Source organism: Pan troglodytes, chromosome 8 (assembly GCF_028858775.2).
Source record: "Pan troglodytes isolate AG18354 chromosome 8, NHGRI_mPanTro3-v2.0_pri, whole genome shotgun sequence".
Classification (NCBI taxonomy): Eukaryota; Metazoa; Chordata; class Mammalia; order Primates; family Hominidae; genus Pan; species Pan troglodytes.
Window position 1 is genome coordinate 114,971,250 of NC_072406.2, and position 16,136 is coordinate 114,987,385.

Sequence of the window (16,136 nt, forward strand, 5' to 3'; positions counted from 1 at the left end):
CCGCTCCCTACAGTGGCTGCACCTCGTGACGCTGAGATACAGAAGGACGTGCAGGTGAGAGCTGTAGGGCCTGGAATGGCCCAAGTGGAGCCTAGGCTAATGGAAGTCTGGCCTGGCCCGCACCCTGTCCCCCGGGACTCCTGGAGTCGGGGTAGGGCAGGGTCTAGGCTTCGACCTTTCCAGGGAACTGAGGTCGGCCAAGTGGAGGTGGAGGTGGTGACGGAGCCCTCGCGCTGCAGTCACAGCTCTTCTCCCTCTCTACCCCTCACTCCACTGTGGGACGCTGGGTCAGACCTACTACGGGCAGGTGCTGAAGAGATCGGCAGACCTCCAGACCAACGGCTGTGTCACCACAGCCAGGCCGGTCCCCAAGCACATCCGGGAAGCCTTGCAAAATGTACACGAAGAAGTAGCCCTAAGGTAAAGTGCCCTGTGCTGTCCCCAGGAAGACCCCAAACAGCAGTTTCCCCAAAAGATAATGATGCAGGTCACTAGGGAATTAACCCGTAGCCACCAACCCATCAGCTTGCCTTGTCTATTGTAAAAATCCTAAATCTCAGCACCCATCATCTTACTGCTCTAAGAACCTCCGATGAATCTGGGCGCGCCAGTGAGCCTGTAGTCCCAAGTGCTTGGGAGGCTGAGGCAGAGGATCGCGTGAGCCCAGAAGTTACAGGCTGTAGTGTGCGATCCGGGATGTGAATAGCCACTGCACTCCAGCTTGGTCAACATAGCCAGATGCATCTCTAAAATAAATGCGTATTTTTAAAAAATTGCCCCCCCCCCCCAAAAAAAGAACCTCCAGTGTGAACACTCTGTAGTCCCTACCCATGCTCACAGAATACAGTCACACTCACTGGATCTGCCATTCAAGATATGCGCAGTTCAGCACCCACTAATCAACCTTGGCCCTTTTGACCCTTCCCTTCCTCACTCCATCAGCACTGCCTGCCCAGCCGGCAGTCACCAATTTGGAAAGTCTTCCCTTTTCTTTCTCCTTCCCAACCCTGCGCATCCAGCACCACGCTGCTGTCCCACCTACTGCATGGAGCCTTCTCTAATCCTTGAGCGGCCTCTTCCCCAAACTGCCACAGCACTCTGTCACTTGGTCTGTCCGTAAATCATGGGAAGTGTTTTCTGTGCACGATGTTTTATCTCGCCTCTTAAATACACCTACGCGGCGGGGAGCGGTGGCTCACGTCTGTCATCCCAGAACTTGGGAGGCCAAGGCAGGTAGATCACTTGAGGTCAGAAGTTCAAGATCGACCTGGTCAACATAGTGAAACCCCGTCTCTACTAAAAATACAAAAATTAGCTGGGTGTAGTGGGGCACGCCTGTAGTCCCAGCTACTTGGGAGGCTGAGGGAGGAGAATCACTTGAACGTGGAAGGCGGAGGTCGCAGTGAGCGGAGATTGCGCCACTGCACTCCAGCCTGGGCAACAGAGCAAAACTCAGTCAAAACAAAACAAAACAAAACAAAAGGCCGGGGGTGGTGGCTTATGTCTGTAATCCCAGCACTTTGGGAGGCCGAGGCGGGAGGATCACGAGGCCAGGAGATCGAGACCATCCTGGCTATCATGGTGAAACCCCGTCTCTACTAAAAATACAAAATATTGGCCTGGTGCGTTGGCTCACGCCTGTAGTCCCAGCACTTTGGGAGGCCAAGGCAGGAGGATCACGAGGTCAGGAGATCGAGACCATCCTGGCTAACATGGTGAAACCCCGTCTCTACTAAAAATACAAAAATATTATCCGGGCGTGGCGGCGCGCGCCTGTAGTCTCAGCTGCTGGGGAGGCTGAGGCAGGAGAACGGCGTGAACCCGGGAGGCGGAGCTTGCAGTGAGCTGAGTTCGAGCCACTGCACTCCAGCCTGGGTGACAGGGCAAGACTCCGTCTCAAACAAAACAAAACAAAATAAATCAAAACAAAAAACGCCTATGGGACAGAAACCTTACATTTTTTCCTCAATAACTAGTGCAGTCCTGGGCCTGAATTAGAAGCTCAGCTAATGATTAAATGTATTTATTCAACACATTATTTTATTTTATTTATTTATTTTTGAGACAGAGTCTCACTCTGTCTCTTAGGCTGGAGTGCAGTGGCGCCATCTCTGCTCACTGCAACCTCTGCCTCCTGGGTTCAAGCCATTCTCCTGCCTCAGCCTCCCGAGGAGCTGGGATTACAGGTACCTGCTACCGTGCCCAGCTGATTTTTTGGTATTTTTAGTAGAGACAGGGTTTCACTATGTTGGCCAGGCTGGTCTCCAACTCCTTGCCTCAAGCGATCCGCCTGCCTTGACCTCCCAAAGTGCTGTGATTATAGGCGTGAGCCACCGCGCCTGGCCTGAACACATTATTTTAGATGGCTTATGAAGTCTTAGTGCCTAGCACATGCCCAACAATACTGTGGTAAAGCAGATACAGTCCCAGCCTTCATGGGTGTCCAGTTCAGTGGAGACTAAACATCAGAAGTATGAGTGAATGATGCAAGAAAGAAGGAAGGAAGGAAGGAAGGGAGGGAGGGAGGGAGGGAGGGTGGGAGGAGGGAAGTATGTATAAGATTTAGTGGTTTCATGTCTTACAGTCTCCAGGGAAAAAATATGTGTTTTCCATTTCCCAGATATTATGGCTGTGGTCTGGTGATCCCTGAGCATCTAGAAAACTGCTGGATTTTGGATCTGGGTAGTGGAAGTGGCAGAGATTGCTATGTACTTAGCCAGCTGGTTGGTGAAAAGGGACACGTGACCGGAATAGACATGACCAAAGGCCAGGTGAGGCATGATTTGGAAGACAAGGAGAAAAAGATTCTCAAAAGCATTCTTTGAAAAATAAAGTTGTTTTCTTCGTGGTTCTTCAAGGATAATTTAAGAAAGCTTCTAGTTAGCAATGCTCATTTGTGCCACTAGTGCTTCCTGTCTTGGAAACTGATAGCTTGAACAATTAGGGGCTCTTCTGGGTGAACACAAGAGTCGGAGGTTTGCTCTGATATGAATATCGTGACGATAGAGTGGACTTTGATCTTTCCCTTCTTGCTGCCATCTATCCTGAAAGATTTTGTTATTGAATGAGGAGTTTATTCAAGCCAAACTGCACGGGCAGCAGGGAGTTTATGTCCCAGGTTGTAGTATATCCTACGTGTCCACAGGAATCTTGTATGTTTATCCAAAATAATCTAGGGGAAGTATATTCTGTTAGTGATAGGAAATTTTTAGGAAAAAGTCATGTATTTTTTTCAAAATATTATCAAAACTATATTTTTCTTACTTTAGGTGGAAGTGGCTGAAAAGTATCTTGACTATCACATGGAAAAATATGGCTTCCAGGCATCTAATGTGACTTTTATTCATGGCTACATTGAGAAGTTGGGAGGGGCTGGAATCAAGAATGAGAGCCATGATATTGTTGTGTAGGTCTATATTCTTACTGTTATGACTATAGCCCATTTTCTTTATTATAATTATTATTTTTTTTTGAGATGGACTCTCGCTCTGTCACCCAGGCCAGAGTGCAGTGGCCCATTGTCAGCTCACTATAACCTCTGCCTCCCGGGTTCAACTGATTCTCGTGCCTCAGCCTCCCAAGTAGCTGGGATTATAGGCACATGCTACCACACCCAGCTAATTTTTAAAATCTTCTTTTAGTAGAGACAGGGTTTCACCATGTTGGCCAGGCTGGTCTCAAACTCCTGATCTCAGGTGATCCACCCGCTTCCACCTCCCAAAGTGCTGGGATTACAGGTGTGAGCCACTGTGCCCAGCCCTCATTTCCTTTTGAACACAGAGATGTCACCATTACTGTTTGCTGAATTGACTCTCATTTAGGGTGTTAAACTAAACTTAGCATGGCTTACTGACGGGAGAGAGCTGGTTTGAGCTGCTGGAGCTCACCAGCAGCAGAACACACCAGACCAAGAGGGAACTTACTTGAAACTTAACCACAAACCAATGAACCCAAAAGACCAGCAGGACCACTAAGTTTGCTCCTACAATACATGCTGACCTGTATCTTTCATAATATTTTCATGGTAAATTATAGGATTCTATTTCCTTTTTTCCCTCAAGTTGTTATTGTCAAATCATGCCCAAGTGACAGCTGCCTTTGAGGAACATAGCCTGTTTACATGAAGCATAAGAAATGCCTTGTGCCGGCCGGGGGCGGTGGCTCACGCCTATAATCCCAGCATTTTGGGAGGCCGAGGCAGGTGGATCACGAGGTCAGGAATTCGAGACCAGCTTGAACAACATGGCGAAACCCCGTCTCTACTAAAAATACAAAAATTAGCTGGGTGTGGTGGCACACGCCTGTAATCCCAGCTATTTGGGAGGCTGAGGCAGGAGAATCACTTGAACCCGGGAGGCGGAGGTTGCAATGAGCCGAGATTGCGCCATTGTACTCTAGCCTGGGCAACAGGAGTGAAACATCCTCTCGGGGGGAAAAAAAAAAGAAAGAAATGCCTTGTGCAGTAGGCATCTGGTCTGAGGTTTCATCTTGTTACATGGTGAACATCAGGACAGAAACAAGTAAGAATCATGCCTGATGTTATTTTCTGCACATTCAAACTTGCTAACAATTTATTGAGATTTTAAGCACTCTGTCTCTGATCTTGGGGAAAAGCTTAGTTGAAGGCATTAGAAAGAGAGGAGGGAGGCAGTAAGAATGGGGTAGCTTTGACAGAATGGTGGGAACCACCTTTAGGGTCTGAAAGGATTTGCAGATCTCTGAGTATTGTGAAGATTTGCTCAACATTTCATCTGTTCTCTTTTAGATCAAACTGTGTTATTAACCTTGTGCCTGATAAACAACAAGTGCTTCAAGAGGCATATCGGGTGCTGAAGGTGAGGAGGAGAGTGAGATAAATTATCTTTGAACATCAGTGAGAGCTGATGGGTTAAGTCTTGTTTGTTCCCCCTTGAACTAAGAGCTCAAACTCTCTTAATTTATCCATTAAATGAATAAGGGGTGGCAAAAGGGGGTAGGGGCAGGAATACCCCGGATATGGATTACTTTCCCTCTCAGGTTGCAAAAGGTAGTAAATCCGAGGTGACAGTTGTCACTGAATGTGTTAAGGTATTTGCTTTCTTGATTGTCTCTCCTATTTGCTGCTGTACATGATCCTAGAAGAGCATCTGTGGAGCTATAGGAATCTTTGCACTGACTACTAATGATTGCTTTGAATATACTGTCTTCTAGCATGTACAGTGTTTCTCAGGGCTTCTGATTTCTTATCTGTCATGATTTCAGATCTTTGGGAAGTTACAGAAGATGGAACTTTTACATTAACTACTTTCTAAAAGGAAAGCTTGCAGGAGCTCCACAGCCTTCATTGTATCATGAGATGTGTATCTTCATGATAGTAGATGAGATATTCAGCCGGGTGCAGTAGCTCACACCTGTAATCCCAGCGCTGTGGGAGGCCGAGGCGGGCAGATCACCTGAGGTCAGGAGTTTGAGACCAGCTTGGCCAACATGGAGAAACCCTGTCTCTACTAAAAATACAAAAATTAGCTGGGTGTGGTGGTGCGTGCCTGTAATCCCAGCTCCTCGGGAGGCTGAGGTAGGAGAATAACTTGAACCCAGAAGTCAGAGGTTGCAGTGAGCCAGGATCGTGCCACTGCACTCCAGCCTGGGAGACAGAGCGAGACTCCATCTCAAAAAAAAAAAAAAAAAAGATTCTAGCTGGGTGGGTGGTACATGCCTGTACTCCCAGCTACTTGGATGCTGAGGCAAGAGGATTGCTTGAGCTCTGGAGTTTGTGTCCAGCTTGGGCAATATAGTGTGATCCCTGCCTCTAAAAAAAATGTTTTTTTTTTGAGATGGAGTCTCACTTTGCTGCCCAGGCTGTAGTGCAGTGGCAGGATTTCATCTCACTACAACCTCTGCCTCCTGGGTTCAAACAATTCTTCTGCCTCAGCCTCCCTAGTAGCTGGGACTACAGGCATGTGCCACCATGCCCAGCTAATTTTTGTACTTTTAGTAGAGACAAGATTTCACCATATTGGTCAGGCTGGTCTCGAACTCCTGATCTCATGATCCGCCTCAGCCTCCCAAAGTGCTGGGATTACAGGCATGAGCCGCTGTGCCTGGCCAAAATTTTTTTTTAAATTGACAACATATTTTTGAGATTTTTGGTTTACAAAGCTGTCATAGAACTCAAATACAAATATCTATATAGAAATGATTTAATGATTTAGTGATGTCTTTGTTAGTATGTCATTTTACACGCCAGTTCACTGTCTCCACCTCTAACTCCTGAGTTAGAGGGTACAGATAGTGACACTCACTGTACCCTCTAACTCCTGGGTTCAAACAATCCTCTTGAGTAGCTAGGACTCCAGGCACATGCCACCATGCCCAGCTAATTTTTAAATTTCTATACAGGAGAGAGGGTCTTGCTGTGTTGCCAAGGCTAGTCTCAAACTGCTCTCCTCCAGCAAGCCTCCCACTTCGGCCTCCTGAGTCATTGGGATTAGAGGCCTGAGCCATCATACCTGGCAAAGTTATACTATTCTTAAGAGATAAAAGATTATGAATACTGATTATATCCTCTGTTAGTTCTACAATGACCTGGGGCTGCTTTTGGTTCAGATTGGCTAAAAATTTAAATGTAAGTAACCTGAAAATCTTTATTTAGGAGACAGACACTCTTAGAATGTGATTTTATTACCTGTTGGATAAGCCACTGGGAGGAAAAAAAACCTTGGCACTTGCCTATTGATTATAACTAAAGAGGCAGCTGTTATTTGTTCACAAAGGGTCAGCTTAAACATTGCTATTGATTTTTAAATTTGATTTTGTTCCCCTATTCCTTTCTTTGTTATCTGGGGTCAATGTAATCATTAATCATCTTGTTTGGACTAAAATGCCTCTGTTTCAGCATGGTGGGGAGTTATATTTCAGTGACGTCTATACGAGCCTTGAACTGCCAGAAGAAATCAGGACACACAAAGTTTTATGGGGTAGGTGATTTTGTTTAGTTTAGTATTAAGGCAGATGGTTGTACATGTGCAGAACTCCTTTCTGCTAATAGCCAGGATGAGGCTATATGAGATCACATGGGGTTAGGCCATGAGGCCAAGGTTCCATTCTTCCTCTGCCATTCAAAAGTGATAGGGCTTTGGATAGTTTAATTCATCTCTTTGAGTTATCGTTTTCCAAATTGTAAAATGTAAATAATAATACAATCTGCCTTATAGGGCTGTTATGAAGATTAAATGGGATAAAGAATGGGAAAAATACTTTGAAAACTCTAGTGTGGAAATGAGGACAATTGTTCCCGAGCTGGTGTCCTCTTAGTCCCCTTATGTTCTCATCATTATTGTGTTCTTTATTCCTTTATTATCATTTTAATAGTCTGGAAGTTGAGATAAATGCATGCTTTTCATCAGTCTATGAAATCAAAAGTTCTTATTCTTAAAATAATATTAACTTTTTTCTTACTATGTAATAATAAATAGGTACCGTTAACAAGTTGGAAAGTGCCAAAAAAAAAAAAAAGAAAAAATTACTAAGCTGGACACAGTGGCACACACCTGTAACCCCAGATATTTGGGAGGCTGAGACAGGAGGATTGCTTGAGCCTAGGAGTTCAGGTACAGCCTGGGTGTCATAGTAAAACCCTATCTCTTAAAAAAATTACTTATAATCATATAACCCAGTGATAACTTCTTTTTTTTTTTTTTTTTTTTTTTGAGATGGAGTCTCGCTCTGTCACCCAGGCTGGAGTGCAGTGGCGCAATCTTGGCTCACTGCAACCTCCACTTCCCGGGTTCAAGTGATTCTCCTGCCTCAGCCTCCCAAGTAGCTGGGATTACAGGTGCATGCCACCATGCCCAGCTAATTTTTGTATTTTTAGTAGAGATGGGGTTTCACTGTGTTGGCCAGGCTGGTCTCCAACACCTGACCTCATGATCTGCCCACCTCGGCCTCCCAAAGTGCTGGGATTACAGGCATGAGCCACCGCGCTCGGCCTGTGATTTATTTTTTATACTACTTTATTCACATAACAGTGCTTTTCAGAATGTGGCCTACTGCATACATGAATATTATGCTTGCAGCTGAGTAGAACCAATCCACCAGTGAGTGTCCTGAAGAATGGTTCCTAGAGACCATCAGCTAGCACACCCAGTCTTAACCATGGCTTTCTAGACCTTGGGGGGATGCTCAAGTTAGCTTCTACTGCTAGGATCTATGTTTTAACTAATACCATGTCCTAATTAATTATATAGAAGAATAGTTCCCTTAATACTGTATTAAGTGTTGGCTTGTCTGTGGTTTTTTGTTGTTGTTTGTTTTTTAGGTGAGTGTCTGGGTGGTGCTTTATACTGGAAGGAACTTGCTGTCCTTGCTCAAAAAATTGGGTTCTGCCCTCCACGTTTGGTCACTGCCAATCTCATTACAATTCAAAACAAGGAACTGGAAAGAGTTATCGGTAAGATATGACAGACAGCAGGGACTATTATAACTACAGCTTGAATGATTGAAATGTGGTGATTAGTAAGTAACTTCTGAGGGAGTCTCATTGAGGGATACTTTCTGTTATCTGGAAATAGCTATCTTGCCTCCTGTACAATGGTAACCCCCCCAAAATTTTGATATTTAATAAAGCACTTTGAAGTCATTCTGTAAATAGAGTGAAGTGCCCAGAAAGATAACTGATGACATGCAAGGAAGAAAATCATGTTTATAACATGTTTGCTCCTTGTCTGCTGAGCAAGGCAACAACTGGGGGAGTGCTGGAGATGAACCGTGAATAAATTCTATTTTTAGGTGACTGTCGTTTTGTTTCTGCAACATTTCGCCTCTTCAAACACTCTAAGACAGGACCAACCAAGAGATGCCAAGTTATTTACAATGGAGGAATTACAGGACATGAAAAAGAACTAATGTTTGATGCCAATTTTAAATTTAAGGTAAATAAAACAATTTCCATGACTTCTGGTATTCTTTCTGCTCTTGCCCTTGCTCCAGCTATCTTTTCTTGACTTTGCATTGCTTCCCATTTTTCTGGTGTTGGTTTGTTTGTGTGTGTGTTTAAATGTATGTGTGTGTTTCAAGTGGAGTAAAAAAGCATTTTTTTCCCAATACTTATTTATTTATTGACAGGGTCTCGCTCTGTCACCCAGGCTGGAGTGCAGTAGCACAATCATAGTTCACTGCAGCCTTGACCTCCTGGGCTCAAGCAATCCTCCCACCTCAGGCTTCTGAGTAGCTAGGACTACAGACGCATCACCACACCTGGCTAATATTTGTATTTTTTGTAGAGACGGGGTTTTGCCATGTTGCCCAGACTGGTCTTGAACTCCTGGGCTCAAGTGATGTGCCCACCTCGGCCTCCCAAAGTGCTGGGATTACAGGCGTGAACCACCATGCCCAGCCCTCAATATTTATTATAAAAATGTTTTTGGCCAGGTGCGGTGGCTCACACCTGTAATCCTAGAACTTTGGGAGGCCGAGGCAGGCAGATTACCTGAGGTCAGGAGTTCGAGACCAGCCTGACGAACATGGCGAAACCCCATCTCTACTAATAAAAATACAAAAATTAGCCGGGCGTGGTGGTGGGTGCCTGTAATCCCAACTACTCTGGAGGCTGAGGCAGGAGAATTGCATGAACCCGGGAGGTGGAGGTTGAGGTGAGCTGAGATCATGCCATTGCACTCCAGCCTGGGCAACAGAGTGAGACTCCATCTCAAAAAAAAAAAAAAAAAAGAAGTTTTTGAATACAGAAAAGTTAATAGTACAATGAATACCCACATAGGCATTACCTATATTTCAGCAATTGAGAACATTTTTCCATGTTTGTGTGTTTATATATATATATATTTATTTATTTATTTGCTGAGCCATTGAAAATAAGTTGCAGATATTATGACATTTTACCCTTAAATATTTCAGCATGCGTCCCACAGGAATGTAATATCCCTCTGCATAATCACAATACCATTACACACCTAAGAAAACTTTTTACAAGAAGCCTCATTCAGACATTGGATTAATAGAGCTATAGAGAAGTAGGATAGAAAAGAGTAGGAGTATGTACAATAGTATTTCAATTGTTTAATTGTGTCAAGGAATTAAGAAATTTTAATGTTGGATGATGGCACTAATTGGCATTTTTACTGCCCTGTGCATAGTAAGATTTGTTTTCTCAAAATGGAAAAGTTCAGGCTTTGGAATCAGATACCTGGGTTCAAATTCTGGCTCTATTATTAGTATTTTTTATTTTTTTTCTGAATATCACTAGACAAACTTTTATTGAAGCATAAATTGTGGTACAGAAATACATTTTAACTGATTTAAGTCCAACACCAGTGAAAGGAGAGATTATGGCACCAAAACTTTCCCTTTCCTATCATACCATGATTTAGATTATGATGCAATCTACATTTCTCTTTTCTAGGCTTTGTCCCATACAAATTTGGGCAGTTTTTCAACATTAGAATTTCAACATTAGAATTCTTAATTCTATTAGGAAAAAAAAACAACAAAAAAACCAGACCTCAAGTCAACAAATCTATTGGATATTGTTTATGAACAAAGTCCACGTTAAGCATTGGTCCTCAAAACAGAGCTCCTCAAAATATTAGGTGCTGTGCTCATTACAGAATCAAACTGATCACACTGATTGAAAACTTCCTCAATGAGATTTTCAATCAACAACATGCTTCAAATAAAAGTCAAACAGTGTTCCAACCACTTGACTTCAAACCAAGTAGATTTTAGGTTTAGAAACACTAAAAAAAGGTGTTTCATTTATAAATACAGAAGGAACAAAAACATCACTGCATCAATCCAGAAATTATCAAAATATTTAGAGGACAAGAAATATAAAATTTAGTCAACTTTGCTGTTTTCTCAGTTCCTTAAAATCCCAGAGTATCTGCAAATATAGCTAAAAGGTACCAACTCTTGAAAGCCTATATTACTAGTCATTTCCCATTGAGTATTTTGGAATTTTATTTATGTTCTACTTATTTATTCATGTATTCTGCTTTATGATGTTTATCTGAATAATCTGGACAAATTCTCATTCTGGGCAGTCATTCGTTTCATCCTATGAATGCCATGGTGAGGGAAACAGTGTAGTTAGAGGAACAGATGAAGTCAGAACACTCACATGCATCACGGTCACAGAACTTTAAGTCACAAGACAGAAAAGACATCGATTCTGCTTCGGATCAAAGTTTATAGAACACTACTTAATGGAAACTAGTGGAAATGGCTGCTAAAGGAAAAGTTAAGGTGAATGATCCAAGCTGACTTGATTACTGAATCCAGAACAAAATTATGCTAAATCTCTCTGGTAATTAACTAAATAAAAATCATTTTATACTATTATTTAGTAAGTTAGTAAAGGCGTGCTACTCATTAGATGCTAATCTCATTTACTGAGGAACACAGAATTGTATATGTTTTCTGGCTCTATTATTTATTACTTGGGTAAACTTGAACAAGTCACCAAAATTCGTTGGGTTACAGTTTGTTCTACTGTAAAAGCAGGGATAATAATACTTACTTTTCAGAATTTCTATAAGGATTAGCAATAATGTAGCAAAACACTGGGTACGTACTGCAATTTCAGTGAAAAGAAGATACTGTCATTATTTGTTCCAAAAGTGGAAGAACTTACTATTAATATTTCATTTTTCTGATCTATTTATTTATCTATTTTAGAGACAAAGTCTTTCTCTGTCACCCATGCTGGAGTGTAGTGGCACAGTCATAGCTCACTGTAACCTCAAACTCCTGGGCTCAAGTGATTCTCCCACCTCAGCCTCCCAAGTAGCTGGGACTACAGGCATGTGTCAACATGCCTGGCTAATTTTTTGTTTTTATTTTTTTCTTGGTGAGACAGGTTTTTTTTTTTTTCTCTTTTGAGACCAAGTCTCGCTCTGTCACTCAGGCTGGAGTGCAGTGGCCCGATCTCGGCTCACTGCAAGCTCCACCTCCCGGGTTCACGCCATTCTCCTGCCTTAGCCTCCCGAGTAGCTGGGACTACAGGTGCCCGCCACCACACCCGGCTAATTTTTTGTATTTTTAGTAGAGTCGGGATTTCACCGTGTTAGCCAGGATGGTCTCAATCTCCTGGCCTCGTGATCCACCTGCCTCAGCCTCCCAAAGTGCTGGGATTACAGGCGTGAGCCACCACTCCCGGCCGAGACAGGTTCTTATATTGCCCAGGCTGGTCTTGAACTCCTGGTCTCAAGCAATTCTCCCACCTCAGCCTCCCAAAGTTGCAAGCATGTGTCACTGTGCCTGGCTTCTTCTGATTTTTTTGGTCTAAATAGCATCTCCAGATTTCTTTTTTTTTTTAATTTAAAAAATGTATTTATTTCTTTATTTAGACACAGGGTCTTGCTATGTTGCCCACACTGGGGTACACTGGCTATTCACAGGTGTAAGCATAGCCCACTATAGTCTTGAACTCCTGGCCTCAAGGGATCCTTCCACCTCAGCCTTCCAAGTCTGGGACTACATCTGGCTAAGCATCTTCAAATGTCTTATTTATTCATTTATTTATTTTTGAGATGGAGTCTTGCTCTGTTGCCTAGGCTGGAGTGCAGTGACTCAATCTCAGCTCACTGCAACCTCTGCCTCCTGGGTTCAAGCCGATTCTCCTGCCTTAGCCTCTCGAGTAGCAGGGATTACAGGCGTGTGCCACCACACCCAGCTAATTTTTATATTTTTATTAGAGACAGGGTTTCACCATGTTGGCCAGGCTGGTCTCGAACTCCTGACCTCAGGTAATCTACCCGCCTCGGCCTCCCAAAGTGCTGGGATTACAGGCGTGAGCCACTGTGCCCGGCCGCATCTTCAAATTTCTTAAATACTCCTTGGTATAGTGGAGCCCTTAATGCTTTTCACTAATGCACTGCTCCTTGATGTGCTGCCTATTCCAGTAGATACACAGAATCAGAGTGGTAAGGGCCTTTGAAACCATTGATTTTTTCTAGTGGCTTTCGAAAACCATTTTTAATACAATTATTTTTTAAGCAAAATGTTTTTTATATATATATGGTTTTTTTTTTTTTTGAGATGGAGTCTTGCTCTGTTGCCCAGGCTAGAGTGCAGTGGTGCAGTCTCGGCTCACTGCAACCTCAGCCTCCCTGGTTCAAGTGATTTTCCTGCCTCAGCCTCCCCAGTAGCTTGGACTACAGGTGGGTGCCAACGCACCCGGCTAATTTTTGCATTTTTAGTAGAGACAGGGTTTCACCATGTTGGCCAGGCTGGTCTTAAACTCCTGACCTCAGGTGATCTGCCCACCTCGGCCTCCCAAAGTACTAGGATTATAGATGTGAGCCACTGTGCCCAGCCAGAAATGCACTTTAAAAACCACCAGTCCTTGCCTGGGCATGGTGGCTCACACCTGTAATCCCAGCACTTTGGGAGGCTGAGGCGGGTGGATTACCTGAGGTCAGGAGTTCGAGACCAGCCTGATCAACATGATGAAACCCTGTCTCTACTAAAAATACAAAAATTAGCCGGGCGTGGTGGCGTGTGCCTGTTATCCCAGCTACTCGAGAGGCTAAGGCAGGAGAATCGGCTTGAACCCAGGAGGCAGAGGTTGCAGTGAGCTGAGATTGAGTTACTGCACTCCAGCCTGGGCAACAGAGCAAGACTCCATCTCAAAAACAAACAAACAAAGAAAAAAACCCCAATAGTCCAAAGCCCTAATTTCCCCCCCATTATTTATTTTTTTAATGGACAAATTTTAAAAATTGTATATATATTTATGGTGTACAATGGGATGTTTTGACATATGTATACATTATGGAATGACTAAATCAAGATAATTAAAATGCATTACCTCACATACTCACCATTTATTTGTGATGAGATCAAAGTCTACTCTTTCAGCAATTTTCTTTTTTCTTTTCTTTTCTTTCTTTATTTCTTTTTTTTTTTTTTTTGAGGCAGAATCTTGCTCTCTCGCCCAGGCTGGAGTGCAGTGGCACAATCTCGGCTCACTGCAACCTCCACCTCTCAGGTTCAAGCGATTATCCTGCCTCAGCCTTCCAAGTAGCTGGGACTATAGGTGTGTGCTACCACACCCAGCTAATTTTTTGTATTTTTAGTAGAGATGGAGTTTCACCATGTTGGCCAGGCTGGTCTTGAACTCCTGACCTCAGGTGATCCCCCTGCTTCAGCCTCCCAAAGTGCTGGGATTACAGGCGTGAGGTGCCCGGCCTTTTAGCAATTTTCAATACATTGTTATTAACTATAGTCACCATGTTGTATAATAGATCTCTTTAACTTATTCCTGATAACTGAAATTTTGTATCCTTTAACCAACATCTATCCTGTTCCACCCCTGCCCTCCCACCCCCTACCCCCAGGCCCTGGTAAGAGCCTCTACTCTTCACCTCTATGAGTTCAACTTTTTGAAATTCCACATATAATCTAGCGAGGTTATGCAGTATTTGTTTTTCAGTGCCTGCAGATATGACATTTTTGGGTTCAACTTTTTGTTTGTTTTTGAGATGGAATCTCACTCTTGTCGCCCAGGCTGGAGTGCAGTGGTGTGATCTTGGCTCACTGCAATCTCCGCCTCCTGGGTTCAAGCCATTCTCCTGTCTCAGCCTCCTGAGTAGCAGGGATTACAGGCGCCTGCCACCGCGCCCAGCTAATTTTTGTATTTTTAGTAGAGACGGGGTTTCACTATGTTGGCCAGGCTGGTTTCTAACTCCTGACCTCAGACGATCTGCCTGCTTTGGCCTCCAAAACTGCTGGGATTACAGGCATGAGACACTGCGACCGGCCAAATATTTTTTAAATGCATAATAGATGTACATACTTTCAGGGCACATCTGATAATTTAATATATTCATGTAATTTGTACACATCAAGTCAATGTAACTGGTATATCCATCGCCTTAAACATTTGTCTTTTCTTTATTCTAGGAACCCATTTGAATTATTCTTCTCTAGCTATTTTGAAATATACAATAGATTATTGTGAACTATAGTCACCCTACTGATCCATCGAACACTAGGTCTTATTTCTTCTTATTAAACTGGATTTTGTACTCATTAATCAAGCTCTCTTCATCCTCCCCACTCTGCCTGGCGTCTGGTAACCACCAATCTACTCTCTATTATCATGAGGTCCACTTTTTTAGCTCCCACATATCAGTGAGAACATGTAATATTCGTCTTTTTGAGGTTGGCTTATTTCTCTTAACATAATGACCTGCAGTTCCATGCATGTTGCTGCAGGTGACAGGATTTCCTTCTTTTATTTTATTTTATTTTATTTTATTTTTTTGAGACAGAGTCTTACTCTGTCTCCCAGGTTGGAGTGCAGTGGCATGATCTTGGCTCACTGAAACCTCCGGCTGCCAGGTTCAAGTAATTCTCCTGCCTCAGCCTCCTGAGTAGCTGGGACTACAGGTGCGTGCCACCACACCCAACTAATTTTTGTATTTTTAGTAGAGATGGGGTTTCACATGTTGGCAAGGCTGGTCTCGAACTCCTGACCTCAGGTGATCCGCCTGCCTCGGCCTCCCAAAGTGCTGGGATTACAGGCTTGGGCCACCGCACCAGGCCAGGATTTCCTTCTTTTTCAAGTCTGAATAGTATTCCAGTGTGTACATATACTACTACGTTTTCTTTATCCGTTCATCTGTTTGAGTCTTCTTTTTTTCTTAGTTTAGCTAAAGATTTATTTTATTTTTTCAAAAAACTAATTTTTCATTTTGTGGATCTTCTGTATTTTTTTAGTCTCAATTTCATTTATTTCTGCTGTGATGTTCTTTGTTTCCTTCTACTAATTTTGAGTTTGATTTGTTCTTGCTTTTATAGTTCCCTCATGGGCATTACTAGGTTGTTTATTTGAAGTCTGTTCCTTCTTTCCTTCATTCCTTCCTTCCTCCCTCCCTCCCTCCCTTTCTTCCTTCCTTCCATTCTTTCTTTTTTTTTTTGAGAGGGAGTCTCGCTCTGTTGCCCAGGTTGGAGTGCAGTGGCACGATCTCAGCTCACTGCAACCTCCACCTCCTGGGTTCAAGCAATTCTCCTGTCTCAGCCTCCCAATTAGCTGGGATTACAGGCATGCACCACCACGCCTGGCTAATTTTTTTGTATTTTTAGTAGAGACGGGGTTTCACCATATTGGCCAGGCTGGTCTCGAACTCCTGACTCTG

The 16,136-nt window shown here is 43.3% G+C and overlaps 1 protein-coding gene across 4 annotated transcripts in view; it reads left to right on the forward strand.

The window, feature by feature from the left end:
• The window catches only part of AS3MT (arsenite methyltransferase), a 38,700-nt gene that overhangs the window by 7,552 nt on the left and 15,012 nt on the right, over positions 1–16,136 (forward strand). For 2 of the 4 annotated variants that reach the window (XM_009459141.4, XM_063781136.1), the window contains 8 exons: positions 14–54; positions 293–420; positions 2,621–2,771; positions 3,270–3,406; positions 4,766–4,835; positions 6,875–6,956; positions 8,297–8,428; positions 8,767–8,909. In XM_009459141.4, the coding sequence (XP_009457416.2) occupies positions 14–54; positions 293–420; positions 2,621–2,771; positions 3,270–3,406; positions 4,766–4,835; positions 6,875–6,956; positions 8,297–8,428; positions 8,767–8,909 (884 nt within the window). Of the gene's footprint in view, positions 1–13; positions 55–292; positions 421–2,620; positions 2,772–3,269; positions 3,407–4,765; positions 4,836–6,874; positions 6,957–7,454; positions 7,590–8,296; positions 8,429–8,766; positions 8,910–16,136 lie in introns of all 4 variants that reach the window. The other 2 variants (XM_063781135.1, XM_063781137.1) reach the window with 2 other exon arrangements.